The following is a 22,176-nucleotide window of genomic DNA, read 5'->3' on the forward strand; positions in this document are numbered from 1 at the left end:
TGACTACATATGAATTTGGTATATACGATTAACCGAAAGAAAAAAAAAGACAAGAAAAATGTGACTTTCTTGCATTGGCCTCAAGTTATTATATCTAAATAAGTGGATAAATTGAAGCTGTTGCAGATTGACACATAAAGCATAGATCAATATGTGAAAAAATATGTTAAAATCAGACCATTAAAAAATGGACAATAGCATACTAACAGTAGTTCTTGAAATAATAGATTGTATGAGATGATTTCGAATAATCCCTAATTTCAAGATCCATCCATTGTTTTCAATATAAAATATATGAAAGTCAAGAAATATAATTAGCACCATTTTCCTTTTTATTTTGTATACATAGTAGAGGCAGATTGAACTTTGCCAGATGAAAAGAAAAAAAAAAAAAACATTAATTGGAGGACCAGAGTATTCTTCATCAGTGTTTAATTATGATTTTGCTTTGTTGAAACAGGAAACGTTGTATATGGTGATATACAAATTGTCTGAAACAAAATGACATTATTGTATCATTTGGTGAGGTAAGCAAAGCCCAGCCATTAAGAAGGAAAGGAAAGTATTTATAGAAGTTTGCAGAGGGACCGAAACAGACCGAAACGGAAAAAAATACAAGAAAACAACAATAAAACAAAGTTTAAGTGTCTTAGTTAAAATTGGATATTGACACTACATTCTTTTCATGTGATGTCAGTATTCAAGTGAAATTAAGAGGAAGAGATTCTATATTACAAGAGCCTGATCATTTTTTCTCTTCCCAACCCTCACGTTCATTGCAATATATAAACAGGAAAGCACTTAACTCATAGTGTTGTTTTTTGGAACACTGGACATGCTTTATTTCAGAACTTTTCACAATTTATTTAAACATCTCACATATACAAAATAGGTACAATAAACTTTGTTGTTTGTTTGAGAGAGAGACATTCTTATCCCGATTAGACGGACAAGATGTGCTTAACAGCGTGAACATGGGGAACTGATTGAAAAAAAGGGGTGGGGAGAGGGGGGGAAGGGACAAAATCAGACACAAATAAGAAATAAAATAAAACAAAGTCAAAACCAGACAGTTTGAAGGAGGGTTCCACCTGCTTAATAAGGGATTATCAGCAAAAACTGTACGAGACGCCACCTGGAGGTCAATACAAAGCAATACAGTTTTAAAGTGGTTCATTCTGCAGCCGTATGCATAGCACCATGTTACCGCTTCAAGTATCTGAGCACCACGGGAACAAGCTTGAAGCCTTTTAAACTCTTACAATTGGGATGCAAGTTTTTTTCTTTTACTTTCTCAATACGGTCATGAGGTAGTTTAAACCTTTGAAAGCTGTGGTTTTAAACCTCCTCCTTGGAAGATATACAAAGACCACAAGTGGTGTACTTTCATCTTTTTATTACACGTTGTTATTTTACAGATGATGACATGTCCCACAACAAGGTGTTTTCCCACGTGCCTTTGGCTTCTGTATTAATTTGCATTGCACAACGCTCCGATCAGTCCGTTGTCTTCTCCGATAGGGCCCAATTTAAGCAAGTGGAGGGGCAGAGGGAAATCAGCATTCAGTATAAAAAAAAAACAGAGAGGGCAGAGATTTTTTTCTTTTTTTTTCTTTCTCTCTTTAATTTATCATGAGTCTATTTATTTGAAACAGACTGGGCCAATGTCCAAACCAAATTCTTGATCAGCTCCACCAATGTCCAAAGGTGCAATGTCGAGGATGGGCAGGCGAGATGGTTTCGTCGTTCTGTACTCCATGACTGTCTTTCCCCATTGGCCAGTGTGTCTCTGTGAATGCAAAAAAATTGGGAAAATGTTTCAGCATGGAGAGTGAACACTGACATGTTAAATCAAAGCCACATCATTTGAATGAAAATGCTTTCGAGCATAAGATTCTTCACTAATGGATTTTATAGTACATTTTCACAATGCTACAATAATGTGGCCTTTTGTACAGGAGTTTGTGTACAGGGATATTTTTAGAAGTGTAACATATTTGGAATAATCAGAATCAAATTTTATTTATACACACAATTTTGATAAAAATATGCAATGCATATTATAAATACTTAAAGGGGAACTATACATCGGAATATGAAAATACTTTCAAATAACACTGGGATAGGTTACATCAGTTATTCTTGATGGAATATGACAGGGTACGGTTTTGTGATGTTGAGTATGGTTTTGACTGCAGTGCTGATCATAACTGTTCCAGATATGAAGGTGGTCTGCTGTCTATGGCAATTTGTCATTGCCATGCAAAATTGGCTTGTATATACACATTTTGACATTTTGTCTTTTTTAAACATACTAAAACTTCAAACCGATATCGTGTCGGTGAACGGCAAAAGTGTTCTGTTGTTCCATTTTTCTTGGAGCAGCAAGGTTGCTGCATGACTACAGTGAAATGCTGCTCTGTCCCTGTGTCCTGACTGTGGGTGTGGTCTGTCTGATTGGCGGCGAGAAAGGAGGAGGGGCTTACAGTGCAGCCGTCCTCCAGTACGTTGAAAGTGAAGCGGCTGTTGCCCTCCGCCCGCAGCTCCACGTCGTTGGAGCCCTGCAGCAGCACGGCCTTCTTCAGGTTGCCGTTCTCGGCGTCCATGTAGGCCACGCTGTTCTTGCAGTGGTAGGTGATGTTCTGGGAGGCCTGGTTAGCCAGGAGGCGCATGAAGGCCAGCTGGGTGGCCATGCTCTGGGGGCTGATGGTGTCGTCGTGGTAGGCAAACTGAAACAGAAGCGTAAAGCGATCAGCCAACAAAACGATTAGCCAGTCAGCCAACCACTCAATCAAAATCGATTTGTCGCTGCAAATTTCTACAATTGCTCCTCTGTACTTTTTACCGACGTTACGACGATACATAATTAATAAGTATTTTAACTGCCTGGTCCTTGCGCATGGATAAAGAGACAAACGGAATGAGAAATGGGACTTCCCTGCCATCCATGTCTTACGTACCTCAGTGCCACCGTTGATGGTCTCGCCGAACCAGACATGCTTCCTGCCCTGTGCGCTGTTGTACCAGTTCTTGCGGGCGATGGTGCCGGGGTTGGGGTAGATGCAGGTCTGGCCGGTGGTGAAGTCGCAGTAGGCCTTGATGGCATCCATGATGCAGCCCTGGTTGGGGTCGATCCAGTAGTAGCCTACGGAGGAAGCGGGAGTGATGTGACCGACCGACCACACAGGTATTTTGCTCGGAGAGAGGCGTGGCGGGTTAAATAAGGATCACCTGTCTGCAGTAGATTCCCATTTTACTTGGTTACATAAAATAAAATACTGGGCTGGCAACCCTAGTCCTGCAGGACGGTGGGGCCTGCTGCTTTTCATTGTTATTCAGCACTCACTTTCAATTGAGGTCATGTGTTACTCAGTGTGCTGGAATCACCTTGCTTCAGGAGTCTGAACTGGTTGCAGATTTCAAAGTGAAAACAAAAACCAGCAGACACTGTAGCCCTCTAAGAAACAGGGCTGAGAACCACTCACTTTCTTACCAGCATATAATTCTAACGGCAACCTTTTAGAGAGACTAATAAGCCCTTGCAGACACTTGATTAGTAAACTTCATCAATATTAAATGGTAGCCATGACTGCAAGTTTAGCTGTTTATCTTACTGGTTAGCTTGCTAGCTTGTTAACTTGCTATTGCACAGTTAGGTATCATTACCTGAATAGCTACCTAGTTAGTCGCACAACCAGTCTCACAGTGCAGAGCACAGTATATTATGTGTCTGGTTTGAGACAATTAGCTAGCTAGCTAGTTAGTAAGCTCATTGCTCTGATAGAACAGGCATTCCAATCAGACGTCTGATACTGATGGTGCTCATCGTGGATATGGGTCTCTGAGGTGTTTGCTGATGCTGAGGAGACTCACCGCTGGTCCACTCGGGGTGGCTGAGCCTGATGTCACGGCAGGTGCGGGCTGGGTTCTTCTTGGAGCCCTCGGGTGTGAGCAGGTTGTCCAGCTGGGTGTTCAGAGACTTCAGGGTGGCGTCAACCTCGTAGTCCTTGGCCCTGACGGAGGCCTGATCAGCTCTGTACTCCTCAAAGCCGACGCCCACGTCATAGCCGCCGCCGGATGCACCAGGGGGGCCGGGGGGACCGGGAATTCCGGGGGGACCCTGCGCTCAAGCACAGGGACAACCGGGTCTATCCTGCCCTGACTCCAAAGCGATGTGCAATAATTGCAGGCCAAAGGTGGTTATAACAACTACAGAACACAGTCAGATGAGGTATAATACTCATAAAGTATGAGGTATCCGTAGCCGTGAACATCAAATCTAGTTCACACGGTAAGCATAGGCTAAGTCAGTAAAGTTATGGCAAGTCATAAACTTGCTTGCCCAGGTATGTGCATATTATTACTTTATCATTATCGAGCTTTTACCATTGAAATTGGCCTTCCAATAGATAAATGCTAACCTAAGTTACCGCAAATGTTACCATAGCATCAGTTTAACCGTGTAAATCAAGGTTTTGTGAGCGCGCGCTGGCAGCTAGGCCGGGGGCTGCGTGACGAGGCGTACTCACGGCTGGGCCGACGTGTCCGGGGGCGCCACGGTGGCCAGCAGGCCCGATGGTTCCGTGTATGCCAGCTCTGCCATCCTTTCCGGGGGGGCCGTGGGGACCGGCTGGGCCCTAATCAAAGAGCAGGGGAAAGGGGCGTTAAAAAAGGCAGCCTGCCCCGCGAAACGCACTGGCGATGAGCTTCGGCGCGCCTCGGGGGCCCGTGTGACGACGCCCGCGTGACGGTACTTACTCTGGGACCAGCGGGACCGGCGGGACCAGCAGAACCTTGCTCACCACCCATACCCTGTGTGAAGGCAGAGAACCGGTCAGAACCGGTTAAGAACAGACAGGAGATGCTGGACTGTACATTTCTCAAAATGGGGCCATCTAGTGTCTAGTATCTCATATCTCATTTAGACATTCCATTATTGTAATAAGTGACATACAAATGTAGATATTTCAGAGGGCATGGTCAAAGCAATATGCGTGGGACTGGATTACTGTACAATAAGAAATGATGCTTGATCCAGCCAAAAGGCTGAGAAAAATGCAAAGCACAGTGTGCATGTCTAAAATACTTGTTTTATCCCCAGGGCTGTATCAAACATTTTCAAATATGCTAAAAGGCTACCTGGTAGAACAACTGATTATAAATGCTGTGGCACTTAGCCAGGTCGAGGGTCGTTCTCAACATGTAAATTTAAAATGAGCCCAGGTGCTGCTCTCTGCCATGCCCAGTGCTTATCGCAATGCTCTGTGACATGCGTTTGCTCAGGTGACATGTCGCTGTGGCGCTGATGCGTTTGAGGTCAGAGGTCACTCACAGCAGGCCCGGGCATTCCCTGCAGGCCGGTGTGCCCGCGCAGTCCTTTCAAGCCTCTGTCTCCCTTTCCTCCGCCGACACCCTTCTCTCCACGAGGTCCAGCGGGGCCCTACAACACAAACCCAGAGAGCCTGTCAGGGAAAGACAGAAAGACAAACGACGACAAAAAAAAAAAAAAGAGCATGCACTCGCTCGACATTCGGATGGCTTACAGGAGCGCCTCTCGCACCAGCGGGGCCAACGGGACCACCTGCACCACCGGGACCCTAAAAATGAGCAGAAACACATTCGCGGTTAGCAGTTCAAATGGTTTGTTCTTAAGTCTCTTTCTGACGGAACTCTCGCGTTTGCATCGTCCCAAGTTGAGGTGAGGTCGGGCGCTTACGGTCTCTCCGCGGTTTCCGGCTCTGCCAGCGGCACCGGCAGGTCCATGAGCTCCAGGGGCACCAGCGGTTCCTGCATGACCAGGACCGCCAGGATCACCACGATCGCCCTGCAGAAAGGCCACAATATCAGTGACTTCACTGTACACGGCACCAAAATGTGCCAAAATTCAACAGAAGCATGGGGCTCGCTTGATTATGTATTACTGTGGTATTTGATCAGAAAACAACATAAAAACATATGGGCAATGAAAGATATTTATGATTATTGATATTATGATATTATGATTATTTATGATTATAATTATGATATTATGTATTATGATATTATGCATTCTGTATAGCTCCGTAGTCTTTTGGATAGGACGGAGTGTAGCACAGTGGGTAAGGAACTGGGCTTGTAACCGAAAGGTCGTAGGTTCGATTCCCGGGTAGGACACTGCCGTTGTACCCTTGAGCAAGGTACTTAACCAAAATTGCTTCAGTATATATCCAGCTGTATAAATGGATACAATGTAAAAATTGTGTAAGTCGCTCTGGATAAGAGCGTCTGCTAAATGCCTGTAATGTAAATGTAATGGATAGAACAGTGTACTATTTACTGTAACTGCAAGCATATGTGTCTGTGTATGTACATCTCCAGTGAGTATCGGCAGATTACTCACTAAGCTAGTAATTTCAGGTGCTCATTAATATTCTCAAAGGTCTGGAGAAGTTTACCTTGAAACCAGGAACACCAGGACGGCCGGGAGGACCATCGTTGCCAGGGCTACCCTGCAGAAAGAAATCAAACGGTGTTAAACAAGATAGCCCTGAGAGCATCCCGGGGCAGTGCTGTAAATAAATGCTTGGGTGTTCTTTTTCATCTAGAATATATTTTTACAATGTACCTGACAGGTGAGAATTCTGAGGCTTTACTTCACTGAAACTGAGCAAAGGCAAATGGTGCATAATTAACTCACAGAATCTCACATGCCCTCTTTTTCATGGTACCTATAATCTTAGATTACACTAAACTAATCAGTACATTTACAATGGCTAGTGCATGAGAAAACACTTAACACAGCAGGAACCTAATTAAACCATGTTAAAAATGTAGTTAAAAAACAGACTTTGTCATACACTAAAAAGTGGAGATAAGGATAAATTTACCATCTGCAAAGGGCCAAAGAACAGTGTGAATGTGATCCTGACTCCGCACTTACCTCACGACCTGCTTCTCCCTGGGGACCAGTCATACCAGGCATGCCAATGTTACCAGCAGGTCCACGAGCTCCAGCCTGTCCAGCTGGGCCCAGCCTACCAGGCTCACCCTGAATCACACATAACAGCAAAGGTCACCACCACAGCAGGACAATCATACACCTCTAATGCATTGTGCAATATGTTTTCGTGCAGGATACAAAGCGTATTTCTGAATGAAATGCCAGATGTATTTTTTCCAATGCTCAATGAAATTTGATACATAATAGATAATCAGAAGTAAGATATTTCGTAGAAGTTTTCAGTGTACCACAGCCGAACGACATGATGAAGACGGTAATACTTACAACACCGCCAGGACCGCCTGGAAGACCACGGTCGCCTCTTGAGCCGGGAAGACCAACGAAACCAGGAGAACCGAGGACACCCTTGGGCCCGGGAATACCAGCGGCGCCCTGAGGGAGCATACACAATGGGGAACATCTGTAACTAAGATTGGTCCCTTTACGAAATACATCATGCAGAGTTATTAAGAGGTGAAATAGCTTTAGGAACCTTACAATGGTGGACAGGCTTGACACAGTGCTCAGTGTGCGCCAGACCATAGAAATGCAGCAAGCCTAGATGGACTGTTGTCATGAAACTTTCATGTTCACACAGTCTTATAATTTTCACCAGAACAAAATCCCATTAAAGCGAAGAGTGATTTTTTACTGAAAATGTGAAGAATTATTAATAGAAATTTAGTCAATAGCTATTAGACCACAGTGGGGTGTGTCTATGACGCCGGAAGTTGAATCACATTCATGTAGCAATCTTCCCTATTCACATTTTGGTATTAACGATTATATAAAAATGCCAGACCAGCTTTTAACCACCCAGACATTATTACAATAGTGAAAAAGTGATAAAGTACTGAAAAGTGAAAACGACCTCTGAGTTAGTTAATATTAGTTAATTTTTTAAAAACTACATATCCCTACCAGGAGCATGCTAGCCCTTACGGAACCCGTTAGCTGTCCCAGATAGTAACTGCACTCCTTGACATGCCCTGAATTATAATGGTTGCTTATTGTAACTGCCATGACATTAGCTAGCTAGATTAGGACTTGGTAAGCTGAAACACGGGAAGGGCACATTGTTGAACTCAATGCTGTATGGAAATGTAGTCCACATACATACAGTACTATGGCCAGTTAATTCTCTAAAAACCAAACAAAACTACCAAATGACAACATGACCATTAGAAACAACTTGCTAGTTTTGCATTATGGTGGTATCATAGGTGTATTACGGACACAGTGCTTATATTTAAAGGCTTTGCCTATGGGAAAAAAGCAGCAAATACACTTCTGTGGTAGTGTGTGATAAAATCGTCCCAGCTTCTTAAAGTTGCAAATCAAGATTATGATGTTCGTAGAGATGACGGCGTGACTCACGGGAGGACCGCTCTCTCCACTTGGGCCTTTCTCTCCAGCAGCTCCGGGAGGTCCAGCGATACCCTGCTCTCCATTAACTCCAGCGGGGCCAGGCTCACCGCGGGGGCCACGGGGGCCGTCCTTTCCAGCAGCGCCAGAAGGTCCAGGTGGCCCACCGATGCCCTGTGGAGGGAACACAGAGTGGTATGCTAGTACTGGAGCCACAATGCCTTCCACCACAGAGGGTGTCCAATCACATTGATAAAGTTGAGGTGTGAATGTGGGCTTGTACAAGTCTTCAGATCAAACAGGTATGTCCACATACCTCAGTTCTCAAATACAGCAAATGGTTTAATGAATGTGATACATTCTTCACATATCAGGCATAAAACTAAAATATATGGTAAAAATAGTGCTAATATGAATGATGGATAGTTGCTGAAGAAGAACTCAGTTTAGCATTTATACTTGATTTCACAACAGTGGCTTACAAAATGGAGCCTGATAATAATTGACTATCAGCTAATGTCAAATCAGTATGCCAAATGTCAATTTCTAGGTATAATAGCCATTAAATAGCATGTGTGATGTGCTGAATGGTGAATGACCACTTGAATACAGCTCTAATCTCTACATACACCAAAGCAGAGCCAAGCCTGGTTTCAAACCACTGCAAATGTGCAGGTGTTTTATAGTGTTTCCCCAAAATGAATGCATAACACTCACAGCTGGGCCAGCAGTTCCAACTCTGCCAGCAGAACCAGGGAAACCAGTCAGACCCTGGGACAGAAATGACACAGAGACACGTGTTACCAGAAGACCATACCATACCACCGGATGAATGTGTGCTCTTGAGCTTATCTGATCTGGGCAACGGTACTTACAGGGGGACCGCCATCACCACGGGCACCAGGGGGGCCAGCAGGACCAGATGGGCCCTAAAAGCCAGAAAGCAGAGATGATGAGAGGATTAGATAAGAAAATAACTTTATTGAACCCTGCGGCATAATTTTTCCTCTGTATTTAACCCATCCAAGTTACTTAGGGGCAATGGGCAGCCACAGTGCAGTGCCAGGGAACCAGCTCCAGTTCTGAGGCCAATGACTTGGTCAAGGGCAATGGCAGGAGTATACCAAATTTGACACGCATGTCTTTTGGTGTGGGAGGAAACCCCTGCAAACGTGGGCAGAAAATGCGAACTCCTGCGAGGCAACAGTGCTCACCACTGCACCACCGTGCCACCATAGAAGCAGGTTACAAATCACTATCAGTATCAGAAACAAGCAACCAGTCATGGAGCTCCTTCAGCGAAAGGGGCTTGGTGGAGGAAGGGGCCTGTAATTTCAAGATCTTGTAGCAGGGCTACCTAATGTAGTTGCAGCATTATTTTTTTATATACGTCAATGAAAAGAAAGGTGGTATCATTATCTACAGAATATCATGAAAGTGAGCTTGCGCGTAACAGCGAATGCTGTACAAGTGAAACTCACAGCGGGTCCACTGTTTCCGGCAGGGCCAGCAGGTCCGCCAGGCCCAACATCACCCTTTCCACCAGCTGGGCCTCTCTCACCACGTGCGCCAGGCTGACCATCAGCACCCTGCAATGGACACGGGACATGTCACTCCGGAACAATACAGGACACGTCTTCAAAGGTCAAACAAAGGTATTTAACCTCACTCATAACCAAACATATCTTACTCTTAACCGTGTGTGTGTGTGTGTACGCACATGTATGTGCATGTGTGTGCGGGCATGTTTGTGTGGAGGTCTGCATATCTTTTTAATGCCCATTCCTGTAAAAAGACTAAGAAAAATAAGCTATTGTAACAATTATTACTATAGATATTATGCCTACTGATTAAGATACTGTGTATACTTACAGGGGGTCCAGCAAAGCCAGGACCTCCAGCAGGGCCAGACTCACCACGCTCACCCTAGAACAGAAAAGAAGATTCCATCGAGCTCTGACACGTTTAGAGTACATGTCAACACCACAGTCACAAAAAAAGTCATGAAATTGCCATCAACTGCATAAGAACTACTTTGACCTTTACAGGCAATACATGACAGTCATATTGAATTATAGACCATTGAATTCATGGTCCATGGTCCATTGTTATGCATGACAGATGCATGATGGAGAACACATGGGTACCTTCAACTGCTAGTTCACATGGTGGATAGTCAAAGATTACATGTGCAGGAGACATTAGATACTTACAGGAGCACCACGAGCACCAGCGGGGCCAGGAGGGCCAAAGGAGCCAGATTCACCCTGGGGAAGAACAAATTTAGAAATGAAGACTACACTGCAAAAACCCCAAAAAATCTCAACAACCATTTCAGTTTTATATTTAGACTTTAGAATTTTATTCCTATTGCTTTTTTGCTAAATAAGATAAAAAGATGAGGTGAACAGTTTTCTTTGCTGATGAAAAACTAACCCTAACACTAACCCTAACCCTTGCCGACAATTTTTTCACTTATTTTCCATTTGAAAGAAAAAAAAAGAGTTTTGAGTTTGGTGAAGGAATTATGACAAGGTGTATATGAAAAAATGTTGCTCTGCTCACACAAGTTTGAGCAAATCTAGCAGAACTGAACTTGCTTCTAAAACACTGTAATGATGGCCTTGATCTAGCTTTTACCAAGCCTATCCAATTCCGGGGCATAAATCTGACAAAAGCATATGCATCCCCCATAAAATTATTTTAATCTGTGGTATGAGCCTCAAGTACCTGGTGTCAAAGCTTTTCAGGGTAGCTAGACCTAAGTCTCTTAATTATATAACCTTCTTTCAGATTTATGGTTGAATACATTTATGAGATCCTTCTTGGAGGATTTGATGTTTATTGTCATCAAAAGCTATGGCAATAGTTTACCCAGTAAAATACAAGTTCACAGATGCTGTCAGCATTAAAGTTCATCCTGTCTGGTCAGTATAAAACAATGTTTGGTTTGGGGTTATGCCGTGGTCACTCGCGGAAGCCTTGATCTCTCACAATCCTTGTTATAGCAAAAAAATATTCCACATTATGTGGAGGATACTTCTTTATACTCACACCATTGTAAACACAGTTATGATTATTTGTCATTTAAGGGCCTATGAAATTAGTGACAGTGTCTGTTTCAAGTCTATTTTGAATGCGCTCATATCTGACCCTTTAAAGTCTACTCTAAGGCCCTGTCCACACGTATACGGATTTTTCTGAAAACGTAGTTTTTTCCCTCCGTTTTGGCCTCCTGTCCACACGAAAACGGCATTTTGGGTCACTGAAAACAAAGCTTTTTGAAAACGCCTTCCAAGGTGGAGATTTTTCAAAACTCTGGTTTCCCTGTCTTCGTGTGGACAAGAAAAACAGAGCTTTATGAAAACGCTGACGTCATGACCTCAACTCGTGCATCAGTTACCATGGCAATTGGTGTATCGCGCATGCGGCAATCGTTTAAGCGCTCTCCTGTGGACGGAGATATTTTTTAAAACGCTGGTCGTGTGGATAGGATTTTTTTTTTTTTTTTAACGTAGGGGGAAAAAAAGACGTTTTCAGAAAAATCCGTATACGTGTGGACAGGGCCTCAGTGTCGCAACCTCTGAAAATCTTTTGAGGTCTGAGGAGTGAAAGATATCCTGACAGCGGTGATATTCGGCATCAAGAATAGCTTTGACCAAATTTCTTTGATTGATTAAAAGTCATAATGAGGACTATCTGCCCCTAATTACAGTGAAAAATCCTAGAACTAGTTGTCAGACCCGAAGAAGGACCGGAATTGTTCAACAGATTGGTTGTTTCTTTCTAAAACATATCTAACGTATTGATTTAATTAATCTCATAAATGTTGTAATTCATGCACAATACCAGAAGTGGGTGGTATAAAATAATGTGTTGGTCCAAGCCAACATGAAAAATTGACAGTGGCATTAGCTTACAGTCTTCTCTTCTAGGCCCTGTGACAGATACTCCTATCAAGCACCAGGGCTGACCATTATAACAGCATACTGAACAAAGTTTATCTATTTCTTGTTATCAACCACTACACAAGCAAAGCTTCAGGGAACTTTTTCTGAGGATAAATTTAAAATATTTTACCTTATCGCCATTGGCACCAGAAGGTCCGGGAGGTCCACTAGGTCCTGCTGGACCCTGAGAAGGAGCGAATGCGCCACAGTCAAGATACAATGATCACTTATCGCACAAGACAGAAAGAAAGAAAGAAATAACATCGGACAACACAATGACTGAAAAAATAATACTTACACGGGCGCCATCTCTGCCAAAGTTGCCTTCCAGTCCTCTGTGTCCAGCCTCTCCCTAGGTTTGAAGACAATGAGGAGTTGTAACGTTAATGAAATTGCTGGGTAAATAATTGTGAGCCAGACTCTTCCTACAGTATGTTGTACTAATTCATCCTACTGCACATAAAACCAGGAGACAAGTGTTTTTTTCAAACAGATATAATATAATATATAGGGTCCCTGCAGCCCCTACAGCCTTTCCCAATACAGCCTTTCTCCTCCTTAAGACTAAGGCTGCACCCTTGCCACTCTTAATGGGCGCGATTAAGTGACTCATTGCTTGGGGAAATACGCCGGGGCACGCGAAGGAGGTTCACCTTCTCGCCTTTGCCTCCAGGAGTGCCAGCGCCACCACGCTCGCCGGGCATTCCGGAAGGTCCTTGGTGACCGGGGGCACCAGCAAGTCCAGCGGGACCAGGCTCACCCTGAGGGACAGAAGAACATCACTGTGGAATGCTGGTCCGGCACTGAAAACGCTTTTGCGCCCCACGCTCAGTGAGAACGCATCTGGTAAATGCCAGGGCCAGCTTTGTTAGCCAGCCAATATGTGTGGCTGTGTAGTATAATAGTTAAGGAATGGGCTTTGTCCCCTAAGGACTCCCAAGAAAGACATTACTGTTAGACCCTCGAGCAACATACTTAACATGCATTGCTTCAGTATATTTATGTCCAGCTATATAAATAAATACTATGCATAAAAGCAATGCAAGTGGATAAGGTCTGCTAAATTTTTAAAACATTTAAACACATGCATATTTTTTTGCAAATACACCCCACAAAAATGTTTTCTTTAGCATAAACAGATTTTACAGAGTAAAATCGCCCGGTGCAGTAATGACAAGCTTTCGCTTCTGCGTATGCATTTTTTGTGAGCGCTGAAAGTACCTGGTACCTGAAATAAAGTCTGTTCACGGTTTGCATACCTTGCCTCCGTCAGTTCCAGCAGTACCAGCAGGTCCACGGGAGCCAATAGGGCCTTGGGGACCGGTTCCACCAGCAGGTCCAGGGTTTCCACGCTCTCCCTGTGGAAAGGGACAGTCGCTACATTGATTTCTGTTCCTCTAGCACAGTTGGACACAGGTGCATTTCACAGCTAGTCAATTCCAACTACATTTTCTTCCCAAATGAATGGTACGCCTGTGTACTAAGTGGGTGTAACAGAGAATGAGTTATATACAGTATGTATAATTAATACCAAATAGATAATATCAAATGATACTACCAAAGGAATTACTGAAACTGTATTAAGACATAACGGAAAATAACAGGACAATATAGTAAATAATAACACAATAAAAAATAAAAAATGTACCTTCCCACCAGCAGGCCCTGGTAATCCTGGTTCTCCATGAGCACCCTGTTGAGAAGTTTTAATTTCTTTAAAATTGTGTATTATTTCACATTCCAAAGGGAAACATATAAAAGCACCTCAAAACAAAACAGAAAATGAGTTTTTATATTCCATGACATAACAACTAAATAATTTCAATAATTTTTAGAAATGTGTTTGATGACAATAACTTATATTAAACATGCAGTGTTTTCCATTACCATGGTTTTTGCAATTTATGGTTGGAACTATTTGAAACATTGTCTAATCCCAGAATCCACCGAAAGTTATATTTTTCTTGTTGGGTACGAAAGTAAGGGGATGGGGAATGGGCCCAAGAAATATCCAAGTTAATGTGACTTGTTTGCCCTTGTAGCTTATAAAATACTGCCATGTCTATAGTCATACAATCTTTCAAAACATCTGATAGGAGCCCAATATGTGACTCACGTAACCGGTAGCCAGTTTTCTGATCTGAGATGCACAGTTCAGTAATCAATATGCGACTATTTGGAACCAGTGTCTTCATTACAGTGCATAAAATGAGCGAGTTAGTTCATTGAATGATGGCATTTAGCAATATGCTAGTGGGAACATGGTGTTGTGTCCCCACTTCCCTATGTGTCATGTGGCCTCATGTGACATTGTTACCCTGTTGGGTGCCATGTAAGCTCAAACTCGTTGGAAAGTTACTGACCCGATCGCCAGGTTTGCCAGCTTCACCAACACCTCCAGCGGGGCCAGGCAAGCCCTGAAGGGAGGCACGATTGAATCAGTCATCCAAATAATCAATCAACCAATCAATTAACCATCCAAGTATCCTATCAATCAGTCAATACAGAAATGAATGAATGAATGAATGAATGAATGATTCAATCAATCGATCGATCAATCAATCAATCAGTCATGCGCAATCATCAGAAAAATAATGTAACTGTATGTTAAATGGAAGCTCCTTAAAGTTCTATTTAGTGAAGTATAACAGGAGTCCAGAATCTGCACAACCAAACGTTTTCCTTTGTCTTGCTGTATAAACGCCAGTCTTGCATTTTTGGGTATTCATATACAAACCTGGAATCCTGGGGCGCCAGCGGGTCCCTGCTCTCCTTTCTCACCGGTGTTACCCTGCAGTGGAATAACAAAACATTTTCATTATCACGGCCAGAGTTTCATCCCTGCCACTGTCAGCATTATGAATGGGAAAAGACTCTTTTACACTCCGTCCTGCTAACCAGCACTGTTGTGACTACAATTTGCCAAATCACATTTTTTGTGGAGAAGAATCTCCAGCAGAAGACAATAAAGTCTAAAATATTCTAAGCTGCATGGTGTAACAGAAATGGTCGTATGACGCAGAGGCTCAGTGCTTACACCAGCTCCCACAGCACCAGCGGGTCCAGGGTTTCCATCGGGACCGGATGGACCCTAAACAGACAAAAGGGACAAAGATAAGCGGCCATTTCATCAGAATCCATAATCTTTAAACCTTTTATATGTTGAAGGTTTAACATGTTGTTATCTATGATATTATTCTTGTTATATTTCTTTTTGCAGGTTATATAAAATGGTGTGTTTTGTCCTATTCATCACTGCTTGTATCTTCTATACGAAAGGGGATGACTGAGTAACCCCGTGAGCCAGATACAAATATCTCACAAGCCAGAAAGCTCCAACTTCTTGACAAAATAAAAAGATTTTTTGCAACTTCTTAGCAAAAGATCGCCATAAATAATTTTTTTTTTTGCATGGCATTGACTGTCAGCAGGTGTGCTCCTTTTATAATTGGATCTAGTGTGAAGTGTTTTCCTGACTGGATTGACTCCTTATTACAAGACAAGGGCGGATTTTTCCTTCTCAACGCAGCACTATAAAGGATCAATGGGAGCCATGGGCATCTACTGCAGACGAAAATTATCGCTGATTGGTTTTTGCATCCATGGGATAAGCTGCATGAACTCATGGATGAGAAACTGTGCACCTTCAAGCCAGTAGGGACAAGGTGCTGGAGACTGAACTTCAAGGAGCGTGAGACTGAAAGGGCTGTCTTATCCTTCCAAAATATATAACAGGAGAATTGGGGAGGGTGGTTTTTATCCATTTAAACTATGGAATGCTTTACCCCAGCAGACCACCATCCATTGGACATTTTAAATGACCCAAAACACTCATTCGTATGATTGCTTTTAAATGACATATTCATTTATCTATTGTATATTATTGTATCATATATTCTATATACATGTTTTGTATGTGTTGTATTGCATGTTTAGCTCCATTGTACATTGGTCCTGTTTTATTTGTTCAATTAGTATTGTACTTGATTTACAGTTGTGTTTCATTATAAAATGTTAGCTATAATAATAATAATAATAATAATAATAATAATAATAATTATTATTATTATTATTATTATTATTATTATTATGTGTCTGATCTCAGCACAGAGTAATACTTACCCTCAGACCAGAAGGACCAACTCCTCCCTTGTCACCAGGCTTTCCAGGCTCACCCTGAAAGAAATGAAAGGACACTGAGCCACGCATGGAGGTCTTCATCCTGCTACACCTACTTGAGTGCTGAGGCTCAATATACCAGTCCGGAACCAGTTACATTAACAGCAGTGTACAATACTGGTTTGTGAACTCCACCATTATGGTCAGGGTACAGTGCACAGAATTGCAGAACATCCATTCATCAAACAGAACATTGCTCATTAATTAAGAAACAGAAGTTTGAATATAAAATGAAAGTGATTTGAGCAGGGGCAGAGCTAGCCTGTCATACATATGGGTGGATGATGAGCATGATGAGAAATAGCAATTCCATTTTAAAGATACAATACATCTCAATGTCAGCTCTTAAAAATAAACACAGTATTTGTTTTTTTTCATACAAATGCTGAAATGTTACTTGTCAACATTCATTAAAGAATGTTTTTTTATGAATTAGGCCTAAGTTAGTGTCTATGTTGGGGTACTGAGGGGGACTCCCCATGGCTACTTATATGGGTGCACTACACCCCCGCTAATTCTGCTTCTGGATTTGAGTATAACTTACAGATGTTTTGAAACCACTCTGTACACAAGTATTTCTGGCAATTGTTGTTTTTTCTTCTTTTTTCAAAGTTGCAAGTTCTTTGTTATGGGAAAGAAAATGAAAAAGATCGGAGTCACGCGACTGTACTCACGGCGGGGCCCTTAGGACCAGGGAATCCGATGCTACCGGGCTGACCTCTGGGGCCAGTAGGTCCTGGAGGACCAGAGCGGCCATCTTGACCAGAAGCGCCCTAAATGCCACAACAGATATCATTAGCAGTGATCACTTGCACAGTACATCACTGCACTACATAGAGTAAAACCACATTTATAAATATGTTATTCACTCTTTTTGTGCAACAGTATCAGTTATAAAGTGGTCGGTACTTACTGCAGGACCCTCCTTTCCTGGGGGGCCAGACTGTCCCGGGCTACCAGGAAGACCCTAGGAAAAAAATTAAGATTTTATGAAAAATCCCATACATTTTTAATTGTTCTCTTGGAAGATTTGTATCACACATATTTTAATTATTCCCAATCCTCATCAAGTTAATGTTCTTGCTTGCAATTCATGTGGCATACTGCATTGTCTATTTATTTATTTGTTAATTTATTTATTTTGTAAAACATTGCATCAAGTCTACAGACTGCTAAAAACAATGTACAGCATCCTAAACCTGAATATATCCTCCAGGGACCCAACATAAGTTTAAATTTTTGACATAATTTTTTTGTCTTGGATGATAACAACAGGTTGCAGTGAAAATATTTCCTAAAACATTATCTTATTTTGTACTGAAGGCCTCAGCAAAGTAGAATATACTGTATGGTTCTTGAGATTAAAACCAGAGACTGCTACGGGGGCAAACATGAATTCCTGTGTCTTAGAAGGATATATCAGCATTTAATGTAAGCAGCCTTGTATCTGTAGGTAAGCACATGCCTGGTGTCTATCAATCATTGACCAGTTCTCACCCCGAAAACATATCAAGATTTCTATATTTTTACAATTTAGTTGTTTAGCAAATTTGCAAATTAAGCTTTTTTGTGACAGGGAACATTGCTGAACAGGGTCAGGTCAACCCCTATGCCACGGGGCATCACGCCGGGTCATGCCGAAAGGGGCAGACAGGACGGGTACTCACTCTTGCGCCCAGAAGACCGGTTTCACCAGCACGGCCTGCATCACCAGGGGGTCCACGGGGGCCAGCGGGGCCAGCGGCACCACGGGCACCAGGCATACCCTAGGCGGGTAAAAGGGGAAGAGCCTGGGTTATCATCCTACATTCACATTTCACTGGAAGTGTAACTTTTGGCTACCAAATATTTGTCAACCATAAAAGAGTGCTGAGTTGGACATTTTTTTAAATCCAATAGAGTGTTCAATTGCACGTGCAGAGTGCACACAAGGCTATGGGCTTGTGTAAGGTTTAAGGATATCCAAGTTCTTGGAATAGTATGTTCAAATAGACAATGTCTTTGTGTTTTATTTTCTCATACAACCACATATTGGCACTTTTTAAAAATCTGTAAATCCCTCTGTCCGGCTGAGTTTTAGCATTGCATTTATACAGCGCAAAGTGTGTGCATCCTGTATTTGCAATTGCATGTTTACAGTGCTTCTCCACTTAATTTTGAACTACAGTGTCATACTATACCACTAAGGTCACTTCTCAATGCGTTCTGTACAGTGAAGTACTATAAGATTTTGTCCTAGAAATTCAATCGGAATTTTAGCTTCAATGAACTGACTAATTGAATAATTCTTTGTTTCTTCACCAGCTGAAAAGCTCCAAGCTAGAGAAAAGCAGATAATTCTGCACAATAACCCTAAGCCACTGCACTTTGCAGCTGGTGAATGAAAAAGTACAGCATAGATGCGTTATCAATAATAATGCAAATTCAACAGGAAGTTGAACAAATGTTCAGAATGGGTATGGTTTATATGTAAGGGATAATCCATTCCAAGGTGGCCTGCTATTGAAAAATAATGACCGACATGGAGGCAAAGATCCCCCTGATGCAAAGGTCATTATTTTTAGATAGCAGACCACAATTATAGTATGACTAATTACTTTACAAAAGAAATCACTCAATATGACACAAAATATTGATATTAAGTGGGTTTATCAGTGCACATAAATAGAAATTACATTATATATTTATATAACAAATTTAGCATTGTGTTCTCTTAGATATAGACCAATGCAGGAGTATTGGCTAACGGGGGTATGAGATATGATAAGATGAGGCAAGTTACAGGTGGAGTAACGTCTTTTTGACACCAGGTGTCGCGGGTTAGCAAATTTGAAAATTAGCCACACTTCTTTCTGTGGAGTGATAAGATTAGCAGTCTGTTAACGATAGCATCAGTCATTATTCTGAATTATTTGACCGTAGAATGCCTGAAGTGGCCAATCAGAAATGAGGATTCAACAAAGCCATGTAATAAGTGTCGTTATTCACTGTCACACAATTGTGGTGGAGTTATTGGAAAAGGAGGGGCCTGGTAAAGACCCCTAATAACCTCTTAGCAGTTTTCTATATGAGTTCCATTTTGTGACAGATTAGTTACCATTTGGCTATGATAATCAGCTGATGCTTATTTATTTTGACAATTTGATATGTGATCATTGTTGTAAAACTGTGTCCCTTTTTTACGGACTTACCATTGGGCCAGCTCTTCCCTCCACACCAGGAAGACCACGGGTTCCAGGGGTTCCCTGTCGGACAAAAAATGCCATTGCTGATTCAAGCCCTGACAATATGACGGCTGCATGTCTCATTCTAGTTTCTTACACTACTTAGACTAGTATACTGAGCGTGACTAGAGCTTTCAATAGTCAATCACAGGCTTCTGTTAACGACCTTCTCTCAAACTACAAATGACAAGAGTAGTCATGTGCTCAGGCTAGGGCAGAAAAAAAATTCAGACTTTCCAATCAGCACCTGATTTTGCCTGCAGCTGTGCTATTCCTGACCTCCTGGTTCAGTATGCAAATAACAGTCGGCGGACTGGGAGTCCCTCATCCTGTCCAATGAGCTGTTAAGATAAGCATCCTAACAGAGGGACGCTCCTGACGCTGCATCCATATTCTGGGCCCTGCAGGGCAGCTGTACTCACTCTCTCTCCACGGCTGCCAGCAGGCCCACTTAAGCCAGGCTCTCCGTTGGTACCTCTCTTGCCCTCCTCACCAGCAGGACCAGGAGGGCCTGCGGGACCAGAAGAACCCTACACAGGGAACACAAGCAATTACTGTAGCTCAACTTGTAACAATGAGATAGAGGGAGAGAGAGAAAAAGAGAGAGAGAGAGAGAGAGAGAGAGAAAGAGAGAGATACTGTAGTGGTACTGTACACAATATCATCTGTGCTAATTACTAATACTGACAGGTTCATTAATTGTTATATTACAAACTAAATATGTTTTAACCTAGGTGTGTGTGTGCATGTGTGCATGTGTGTGTATGTGTGTTTATGTTTGTGTTTTTATGTGTATGTGTGTATCTATACTTGCATATGTGTATGGGGGGGTTATTACTCTTTTTTTCTATTTTTCCCCTCTTCTGGTTGTAGGGGTCTGTTTGTCATTTTGTATGTCCCATCAATTTAAGTTAACTTGTCATGCAAATAAAGCACATTTTAATTGAACTGAATAGAATAGATACTTACGGGCTCACCCTTTCCACCAGTGTCTCCCTTGGCACCAGCGATACCAGGGTCACCCTGAGGTGGGAAAACAAACATGTAAACACCTGCAGTCACCACATGCCATCAATGCCCCCATGTAGAGGCATTCCACATGTATGGCTGTTTGTAGGCAAGAGCCTCTCTCCACTTGACTGTTCCTCTGTAAGGATCTGCAGCCCTGGTCCTGGAGAGCCACAAACACTGCTGGTGTGTGTTTTCCCCTAATTCAACTGCCCTTATTGATTAATTAAGTGCAGAGTACCAACAAAAACCAGCAGAGCCTGTGCCAACCAGCCCAGAGGCAGGACAGTAACGTGTTCAGGGTTCATCAAATAGTCTGTATGTGTTCAACAGGCAGGCAGTTTGTACATAGAACCAGCTCTACTTATTAAAAATTAAAGGGGTTTGTATTTCACAATATGGTAATTTTGGTTGATATCAATATCCCGTATTTGGCTGGTCATATTGACTGATGCAGATGCCGATGTCAGTTACTCTAAAGCACAAACGCAAACTCCAACCGAGTCTCCGCGTTCATGGAACAAGGAGATGAGCGTAGATGCTAATTAATGAAGAAAAATGTACTCAAATTTTATTTCTGTAACAAAATCCTTTCTTACTTTATTATGAAGCAGCGGGCATGCGTCTAAAGAGCTAATGAGCTTTTAATAAATATTTTTTAAAATATTAAAAAGAGGTTTAAATGGCTGATTGGTCTACTCGAACATGGCATTTCCACTTAATCTGCAGCATCAGCAACGCATCAAATGCGTCGCCTCTCTGTCAGACGCATGTTGTGTCACAACATTCGCTGATCAGCCAATGGCGATAAGTTCACTATATACAGCTGATACTGACACGATCCTGATACTGTGCATTCGTAGATTTCCTCCTTTAAAATGCAGAGAGTATTTAATTTGACAAAGGTGTTCCTTGGTCTGTGGTCACGCAGAACTTACGCTGAGGCCTCTGGCACCGGAGGGTCCAGATGGGCCCTGTGGGCCAGGTCCTCCTCTTGGGCCGCTCAGACCAGGGGCGCCACCCATACCAGGGGTACCCTACAGACAGCAACAAGCAAGCAGCCCCCCATTCAGATAACTCTCTAATAAGGACTTCACATGAGTTCACATATTAGTCCCCGCCCCGATCTGATGATGTGCGTATCTTTAATGGCACGTGTACAAAAGTCAAATAAACAACAGTGAATAAGCCAGGATGCCCCTCTTAATTTATGTCTTTATTTAAACTGAAAACCAAAGAACTAAACTGCTCCTTTCAGTTTTTTTCTATGCCCTATTGTTACAAAGAGCATAAAAATAATCTGAATTGTAGGCAGTTATCATGTTGTTTTTGACAGACGTTGTACAGTACAAACGTTAAACAAAAGTTAAAACAGCCTCCTAGCTGACCCCTCCTATTTGACTTTGACTAAAGATTCCAGCTTAGCAGCTGATAGAATATGTAGCTAGTAGAATGTTTTATTAATGAGATC

General features: G+C 42.3%; 1 protein-coding gene across 2 annotated transcripts in view; it reads right to left on the reverse strand.

Annotated features, from left to right (window-relative positions):
• Nucleotides 1-415: 415 nt before the first annotated feature.
• Nucleotides 416-22,176, reverse strand: part of col1a2 (collagen, type I, alpha 2) — a 36,110-nt gene continuing 14,349 nt past the window's right edge. For both annotated transcript variants that reach the window (XM_035429474.1, XM_035429472.1), the window contains exons 18-51: nucleotides 21,644-21,742; nucleotides 20,667-20,720; nucleotides 20,120-20,227; nucleotides 19,665-19,718; nucleotides 18,141-18,239; nucleotides 17,387-17,440; nucleotides 17,148-17,246; nucleotides 16,417-16,470; nucleotides 15,332-15,385; nucleotides 15,032-15,085; nucleotides 14,658-14,711; nucleotides 13,943-13,987; nucleotides 13,554-13,652; nucleotides 12,948-13,055; nucleotides 12,593-12,646; nucleotides 12,425-12,478; nucleotides 10,558-10,611; nucleotides 10,217-10,270; nucleotides 9,826-9,933; nucleotides 9,220-9,273; nucleotides 9,062-9,115; nucleotides 8,357-8,518; nucleotides 7,265-7,372; nucleotides 6,920-7,027; nucleotides 6,435-6,488; nucleotides 5,717-5,824; nucleotides 5,544-5,597; nucleotides 5,333-5,440; nucleotides 4,759-4,812; nucleotides 4,530-4,637; nucleotides 3,874-4,120; nucleotides 2,961-3,145; nucleotides 2,487-2,729; nucleotides 416-1,789 (exon numbers count right to left, since the gene is read on the reverse strand). In XM_035429474.1, the coding sequence (XP_035285365.1) occupies nucleotides 1,643-1,789; nucleotides 2,487-2,729; nucleotides 2,961-3,145; nucleotides 3,874-4,120; nucleotides 4,530-4,637; nucleotides 4,759-4,812; nucleotides 5,333-5,440; nucleotides 5,544-5,597; nucleotides 5,717-5,824; nucleotides 6,435-6,488; nucleotides 6,920-7,027; nucleotides 7,265-7,372; nucleotides 8,357-8,518; nucleotides 9,062-9,115; nucleotides 9,220-9,273; nucleotides 9,826-9,933; nucleotides 10,217-10,270; nucleotides 10,558-10,611; nucleotides 12,425-12,478; nucleotides 12,593-12,646; nucleotides 12,948-13,055; nucleotides 13,554-13,652; nucleotides 13,943-13,987; nucleotides 14,658-14,711; nucleotides 15,032-15,085; nucleotides 15,332-15,385; nucleotides 16,417-16,470; nucleotides 17,148-17,246; nucleotides 17,387-17,440; nucleotides 18,141-18,239; nucleotides 19,665-19,718; nucleotides 20,120-20,227; nucleotides 20,667-20,720; nucleotides 21,644-21,742 (3,153 nt within the window). In that variant the 3' untranslated portion in view covers nucleotides 416-1,642. The remainder of the gene's footprint in view (nucleotides 1,790-2,486; nucleotides 2,730-2,960; nucleotides 3,146-3,873; nucleotides 4,121-4,529; nucleotides 4,638-4,758; nucleotides 4,813-5,332; nucleotides 5,441-5,543; nucleotides 5,598-5,716; nucleotides 5,825-6,434; nucleotides 6,489-6,919; nucleotides 7,028-7,264; nucleotides 7,373-8,356; nucleotides 8,519-9,061; nucleotides 9,116-9,219; nucleotides 9,274-9,825; nucleotides 9,934-10,216; nucleotides 10,271-10,557; nucleotides 10,612-12,424; nucleotides 12,479-12,592; nucleotides 12,647-12,947; nucleotides 13,056-13,553; nucleotides 13,653-13,942; nucleotides 13,988-14,657; nucleotides 14,712-15,031; nucleotides 15,086-15,331; nucleotides 15,386-16,416; nucleotides 16,471-17,147; nucleotides 17,247-17,386; nucleotides 17,441-18,140; nucleotides 18,240-19,664; nucleotides 19,719-20,119; nucleotides 20,228-20,666; nucleotides 20,721-21,643; nucleotides 21,743-22,176) is intronic.

Source organism: Anguilla anguilla, chromosome 8 (assembly GCF_013347855.1).
Source record: "Anguilla anguilla isolate fAngAng1 chromosome 8, fAngAng1.pri, whole genome shotgun sequence".
Classification (NCBI taxonomy): Eukaryota; Metazoa; Chordata; class Actinopteri; order Anguilliformes; family Anguillidae; genus Anguilla; species Anguilla anguilla.